The following is a 7,900-nucleotide window of genomic DNA, read 5'->3' on the forward strand; positions in this document are numbered from 1 at the left end:
TGATTGGTGAGTTAAATTCGATTTAGGGTTTTAATTTTCGATTCATATGTTTCGATGTTGAAAAATTAGTGCCAAATTAGCCGAATTCATGATTGCTTAATCTGTAATGTGTTTGATTGGAGTTCTAGTGTGGCTTTGTTATCTGTTTAATCAAATTTATCTGTAATATGCTTGATTTAGTTAGACGTAGAATTTAGTTGATTTGTTGTGGTGTAATTCTGGAAGATTATGAGAAGTTTTAGCTTTTTGTTGATGTAATGTATTCAAATTTGCAATTTCGAAGTAGCTGGATTGATTTGGTTTGCGATTTTCATATGTAAATGAGTAAAATTAGGAGGTTTAAACCTCTTTTTGAGTATTATTGGAATTTGCAATTTTCATATATTTACTTGTTAGTAGTTTGATAGGGTGTTGATGGGTGTACTGCACCTTTACACTGGTTTTCATTTGGATTATTACTAGTTTAACCTTTTCTTTTCCTACGAAAACCTTATGTCTTTATACTTCATATATCTTGGGTGTTTACTAAAGTGAACACTTCTGGACACCAATTGAAACAGCAATATAGATCAATTCGTGAGGATAAGTTTTTCCAAGCGTTTAAGTTTAAGTTTAAGTTTTACTCTTAAGATTTGTACAGTTTGGTGTCAGTTGCTTTGATGTCTATTTATGGCCTAGTTGTTGACCTATTTAAGCTTCTATACTCACCATTCCAGCTTTCGCACTCGTACATAATGACAATAGTGTCTGTAAATCTTATCAAAACGTGTGTTATAATATTTTCTATATTACTTTTGCTATCTAAGGCTGCTATTTGAAACTGTGAATTTCTTGCTATTATGTTTTTTTGTTTGGATTGGGTTCGATGCAAATCACGTTGTCTGTAAATCTTATCCTGTCTAAGCACAACATTTTCTTTCTCCAAAAATTCAATCTTATGTTGGAGTTTAAGATCAGGAGAGTTCATTCTGGAACTCTCTACTAGGCCTCAAGCTCAACAAGCTGGTCCTGAAGCCTGGTTTTGGCATGTTCTAATTCATTGGTTTTCTCAGCAACAGCTTGATTTATCTTTCTTTCTTGCTCATCCCTTGCAAGTCTAAGCTGCCTCACACATTCTCTCAGAGCTTCATCGAGTTGGCTTACTCGGGCTTCCAGAGCAGACTTTTTTTGTACTTCAGTTTCAAGTTGCTGCTTCAGGGTAGCTGCTTCTTCTTCTGCCTTTTCCCATCCTAATATTCAGAAATCAGTATACTAGTTATAGCATGCAATAAGATAAAAAGTGCAGAACGATTTTTCTCCCTCTTCATAGGGATGACGTTTTTCGTTCATATTTAATAAAAAAAATATATTTGCCTAAAGATAGTTCTCAAAATCTCAGAGTGCTGTAGGGAGCTCTAAGGAAATGATGGTCTAAATAAAGTTTGTTAAGGACCCCCTCATTAAGGAACAAAATATCAAGGATGGTCTAAAGAAGTGGTAAATGCCAAGAGAAGAAAAGATATGGTTGGGTGGGAGAAAGAGTTTATTGTGAGTCATGACATCCTACCACAGGAAGCAAGCCAAGAGAAAAGTATCAGATGATGGACTGTCAGTCTGTCAGTCCCTATAACAGAAGAACTCCTGAGCTTTTCTAAGATGGTGGTGAAATTAGTTAAAAGACTGTGCCGATGTTTCTTTTTGTTTGGATTGGGTTCAATGCAAATCACGTTGTCAGTAGGGACGTGCTGAATGGCAGTGTAAGACCATAGATTTTGGGTATATAGTAATCACGGCTAGCAGTTCTTGTTTCTTCAGTACCTGATTCACTTTGCTGGTTGTTTGTGCATAAGTTCAGGAGATTTATCTTTTTTTTTTTTTTTGCCAAAAGTTGTGATATTTGCAGTGCAACCCTTTTCAATGTTGTGCATCGTATTTGAATGAGGATGATAAATACTTTCTTTCTAGATATACAATGTGTACATGTATTTTATTCTCCACAGCTCTGGTTCTATATTGTTCTGTTGAGAAGGATGACCACTACTTTGTGCTTATATGTGTTGATGGTGGCTGGAGAAGAAAGATCCTTGGGGATGCAAAAGGTTGGCAGGGATATTCTCTTCTATGGAAGAAAAATAAGGGGTCATACAGTAAACTAGTTTGTTCGAGTGCATGGAGTTTCATGTAAAATGGTTAAAGTAAATCCTTTAATGTTATATACTATGATGTATACGTTATTCATTTTTCAAGGTATTTAATTTTTAAATGGCCTCCTCTCTTTTATCTTAGCTTACTAGCACCCTATGTGCTGCGATATGGTCTTAACTTGTTTAAATTTGTTGGCTTTACATTTATTTGTTGATCTGAAGCAACTAGCTACCATTACAGCTCGCTGTGTCGGTCCACAAGCAAGGTCTCTCTCGCGGGCCAAAAGTATTTATTCCACTCGCTTTGTCTCTCTCTACAGTTGCTGCTTGAAAGTTATCTTTTTTTTTTGTTTACTCATCGATAAAGAAAGTAGCTTGTGGTCTTTAATTATATTTATACCTTGGTTTTAGAAGTAGCTTTTGCTTGTTACTTTATTGATATTTTTTCTTATTCGAGAAGGCAGGTTGGGCTCTATAAATTGCTTTTCTTAAGAAATTGCAAAACTCTTTCATCTCGAATTTGCTCATATTTCCTTGCTGATAGGTTTCAGTAGTTATTCCCTCCTAATTAATTTTTTAATTTGCAGGCGAATAAGAAAACCAGAAATAGGGCTCATAAGTTGTGTAAGATGAAGGTATATATCTGTCTCATCATCGTAGGTACAATGTTATATCTCACTCCCATTAAATTGGAGTATATTATATATAGTTTCAATAAATATTTATGTGGATGATCAGGAATTAAGTGAGTCTGTAATTATGTGTTTGTATTATTATTACACTATGACAAAAGTTTTATAGCGCTCTTTGCTGCTGTTGTTGCTGCTGTGCTGCTTCGTTGGGCACGTCTGCAGGTGCTGCAACAGCTATTTCATCTTGAATTAGATTTCTTCTGCACAACTCTTTATAAAGGTACTGTCTTTCTTCCTTTCTCACTTACTTCTATTGCTTAATTTTTTTCATAAATCTTCTTTGTTTTGTCAGTAACTAGTATCACTTTGTGATTTTTCTGGCCTTAATTTCAAGGTTATAGGTGGTTTTAAGATGATCATTTCATGTATATCACTTTTCCTCATATAGTTAGGTAGTTTTTTTATTAGTAATAATTGATATGTATGTATGTATGATTTCCCTATGATGCACTAGAAGATTTTAGCAGGGTCTGTTACATTGTCAACAAAAACTTGTTTATCATCATTTCTTTTAGACTCGGTTTTTGTAGCATTCTTAGCTTCTTGCACTTCCTTCTCAAGCTTTGTCAATTTTTTACCAGAAACTTGTCTAAACTGGGTAACTCTGGCTCTTCTACTGGCAGCTTTGTCCTCCTCACTTCATTAATGGAGTAATCTATGCTACTGACAACTGATTTATCCTGCATTTTATGACTCTTTGTATCAGCCAAAGCAGCACTCAGTCCACATGTTGCAACAATTGTTGCCAGAGAAGCCAACTCCTCTTCTTTCAGGCATTTTAGCCTTCCAAGCATCATCTTGACAAGTTTTGTCCCATTCACTTTCTGAGGACTTAACTTCTTCTTCCTATTTTTCCTTCGTGAGTTCGAGCCATCATTAGGATGAGATTCTGGTTCAATCCCGACCCAGTATCATATTCCAAGATTCCCTCTTGAGTATCAGGATTTTCACTGATTTTCCTTACCAAGTCCTTGAATTCTTCTTTGTTGAAGGAATTGCAATGTGCTAATCTGATAAATGCTGATTTAACTGCTACTGCAACTTGTTTATCCACTTCAAAAGCTGTTTCAGATGACGCTCTTACTGTGTGAGTGGTGGATCCTTTTCCTGTTGACAATGGACAGATAAGCAGTTATGTATAGTATTTGAGAAATTAAGCACTTGTCTGAATTGCTCTAGCAATGATGCAGGTGTTGCAGCAGCTGTCACTAGTGATTTCATCACTTGATGCATATATGGAAAGTGGATTACACAGGTTTGTGTATTTTGATAGTATTTCTTTTTTTTCCAGGGAGTTAGACCAGATTTTTGATGAATCAGTAAATTATCTGTCAGTTAAATCATTTGGTCATTCCCCTTTCCATATCCTTATCTTGTTTGTTTAAATGTGCAGCATTCCTCATTTAAAAACTGTAACGCAGCTGCTTGCAAACATGGAAAACTCCAATGGAAAAAAATTTAGTGTTTGTGTTCTTTGAACCCATAATTGTATTTTTTATAATTTGCAATTGTTGTTTATTTGTAGTATTTCTTGTATTCAGGAACAAAAATATATGAAATATAACTTTTTACCTATATATAATTGATTATGTATTAATTTAGTGTAAAAAAAAGCAAAAAAAAAAATATTTTTTTTTTTAATTTTTTTGGGCCTCAAATGCTCCGGTTTTCCTTAAAAACCGGAGCATTTGGTAGAGCAAATGCTCCGGTTTTTAAGGAAAACCGGAGCATTTGTGTTGCCAAATGCTTCGGTTGCAACCGGAGCATTTGTAAGAGTCTCAAATGCTCGTATGGCGTCTGCTACGCGTGCAATACGGAGCATTTGCGGCCCAAAAAACCGGAGCAATTGAGGTTTTTTCTACTAGTGGAAGTCTGCCAGACAACACGGGCCTTGAGAGAATGTATTTTATTGGGTCAGACCTTGAGATGACATGAACTGTATGTGCTTGCATGTAATGTCTTAATTTTTGGATTGCAAAAATCAAAGCAAGGCAAATTTTTTCAATGGGGGAGTAATTCAATTCAGCACCCACCAAAGTTCGGCTTAAATAATAAAGATGTCTCCTTACAATCTTCTTGCTCTTAAGCACACATTGCCCCCAGGGATCGCTCCTGCGCTGCGATATAAAGGATGAGTGGTTTCCCTTTTATTGGTGCCCCAAGACGGGGGAGAAGACAAATACTTCTTGATACTTTCGAAGGCCTTTTTACATGAGTCATCCCATTTGAATGGGGCATCCTTTTTCATGAGATGACTAAAAGGATGACATCTGCCTGCCAAATTGGAAATAAACCTTCGAATGTAAGCGAGACGCCCTTGGAGGCCACGCAACTCCTTGAGGTTCTTAGGTTCAGGCATCTCTTGGATGGCCTTAATCTTTGCTTGATCAATTTCAATGCCCCTGTGCCTGACAATGAAGCCTAGAAACTTTCCTGAGGTGACGCCGAAAGCGCACTTGAGAGGGTTCATCTTTAATTTCCATTTTCGCAATCTTTCGAAGACTTGACGAAGGTCATGTAAATGATTCTCCTTCTTCTTAGACTTTACCACCAAGTCGTCTACGTAGCATTCCACAATTTGATGCATCATATCTTCGAAAATTTTCTGCATTGCACGCTGATACGTAGCTCCGGCATTTTTCAAGCCGAAAGGCATAACTTTGTAACAGAATATCCCTTTAGGGGTACGAAATGCAGTTGCTTCTTGATCTTCAGGAGCCATGTGGATTTGATTGTATCCAGCAGTACAATCCATAAATGACAAAGCCTCATGACCAGTGGTAGCATCAATCATGATTTCCGTTACGGGGAGTGGGAAATCATCCTTTGGACAGCCTCATTTAAATCGCGGAAGTCCACACAAACTCGTAACTGTCCATTTTTCTTTCGTACTGGCACAATGTTTGCTATCCAAGTAGGGTACTTGACTTCACGAATAAATCCTGCATCAATGAGCTTGTTTACTTCTGCCTCAATTTCAGGAATTAGTTCTGGCCTGAAACGTCTTTGAGATTGCTTCTTTGGACTGACACCCTTTTTGATGGCTAAACGATGGACAGCGACTTTCGGGTCGAGTCCTGGCATCTCCTTATAGCTCCATGCAAATACGTCTTTATATAGTCAGAGAGTAACATAGAATATTTTTGTTCTTCTTGTTGGGTAAGAGAAGCGCTGACGTAGACAGGGCGTGGCTCTTCTTGAGTTCCAAGGTTTAACTCTTTTAACTCATCAACGGTGGCTTGCCCCCCATCTTCAAGAGTTTTAGGAGCCTCATCTGTTTCCATCTCCTCGTCATTTCAGGAGCCTCATGCCCTGTGATATGGTTTGAAGAAACAAATTCAACATCCTTTTCTTTTTCTTGACTAGGCGAACTCCTTTGATTTGTTAACACTATGACACGACCTTTGGCTTTCAAAGGTGTATGTTCAATGATGTCTACCACCTGTGTACGCCTCATGCGAGATGGAATAACACTTTGAGGTGCGTCCTCGCCTTTGACTTCATCTTTGCTTCTTGTGATGCGACTTAGTACCGACCGTCTTGGTTGTTTATCAATTGAGGTCGATGCGCCAAGACGTTTAAAGACAGATGCTTCTTCTTAGAGAATCGAGAAGCTTGTAAGGGTGTTCGTGTTTTTGGTTTCACACCTTCATTTAGCTCATGTCCACCAAGTCTGTCAAAAACCGATGTATGGTTCTTTATGACAGGCGACTGTATTCGATCAAAGACCGATATTTTTTGCTGGGTCGCACCTTCTTCACCCTCATTTTCTTCGACTTCCTCCGCAGTAATATATTGTGAAGAAGAGGTTGTCCCTCTACGCCGTGCGGAAATTTTGATGGGTGTTGGAGCTTCAAATCCCAAACCAACTTTAGTCGGACGTACCTCAACGCCATATTCTTGTAATCTTCTTTGTGTGTCATTGATTCCATGAGGCTAACCTCAATAACATTTCCCATGGACGCTGGATTTTCGAAGTCATAACCAGAGTTCGCCAAGAGCTTATAAGCGTTTGGGTCAAATTTACCCTTGTTAAGCCATTTTCTCCTAGATTGATCAACAGATTCCGATGTCGGAGGCTTAGCAATTTGATTGTGGTTGGCTCTAGGCAAAGGAACAACCACTTCTTGCTTTAAACATTGGAGAGTAGTCTCATCTACTCCTTTTTCTTCCTTTGGATCTACTTTCATGACCTGATGCCCTGCAAAAGGTGATTCCCCTTCCTTACGACGTGATTTAGGAATATATCGCAAAACTGGAGTAGTTACTGAATTCTTCATTGCTTTAAGGGGTTGAGCAACAACTTCTTCTTTTACCTTCTCCTGTATTTTTGTTGTTGCATCTCAGTGGTGGTTGACTCCCTAGAGCTTGATGACGATGGAATGTCACCATTTTTGTTTGTACCCCTTTTCCCCGTTGAAGGAATTTTAGATGGCAACATTTCACTCGAGGGTTCTTCATCTTCAAAAAACTTAGCATCGGCAAAGTACGAATCTGTCATGCTAAAGGGTTTTACATCTCCATTTATTTTCTTCTCTCCTCCTCGATAAAATTTCAGACATTGATGAAGGGTTGATGCGCCACCCCATTTTCGTGTAACCATGGTCGTCCAAGCAACATTTTATATGACGTCTTTGTATCTATGACATGGAAGAGAGTAGATGATGTTAACTCTCCCATCACAAGGTTAAGACGTATTATGCCTATGGCACGCTGACTGTTCAAATTGAACCCCTGGATCATTAGACGACTATCAGAAAGATCTTCCATAGTGATCCCCAAATCAATCATGGTGGACTTTGGCATGATGTTGACAGCTGAACCTCCATCCACTAAGATACGATTCACTCTCTGGCCAAAAATATAACCAGCAACAAACAAGGGTCGGTTGTGAGGTTTTGAACCCAACAATAAGTCTTCATCAGTGAAGGCTAAGGCAAAATTACATGACGTGCATTTAGCCGAACTTTCTATTGGCTCTCCAGCATCTTTCACTTTGTCAAGGTATAGTTCTGGATGCTGAAGTGCAAGAGCCACCTGTCGACACATTTCTCGAGGCAAATGAAAGATCTGCCTCCATCCCAT

At 38.2% G+C, this 7,900-nt stretch overlaps 1 protein-coding gene across 1 annotated transcript; it reads right to left on the bottom strand.

Annotated features, from left to right (window-relative positions):
* Window positions 1–7,369: 7,369 nt before the first annotated feature.
* LOC130591977 (uncharacterized) lies at window positions 7,370–7,900 on the bottom strand. The gene has a single exon (XM_057395999.1). It carries the CDS (start codon window positions 7,898–7,900, stop codon window positions 7,370–7,372), a length of 531 nt encoding a protein of 176 aa, XP_057251982.1.

The sequence above is a fragment of the Beta vulgaris genome, chromosome 6, assembly GCF_026745355.1.
Source record: "Beta vulgaris subsp. vulgaris cultivar EL10 chromosome 6, EL10.2, whole genome shotgun sequence".
In the NCBI taxonomy this organism is placed as follows: Eukaryota; Viridiplantae; Streptophyta; class Magnoliopsida; order Caryophyllales; family Amaranthaceae; genus Beta; species Beta vulgaris.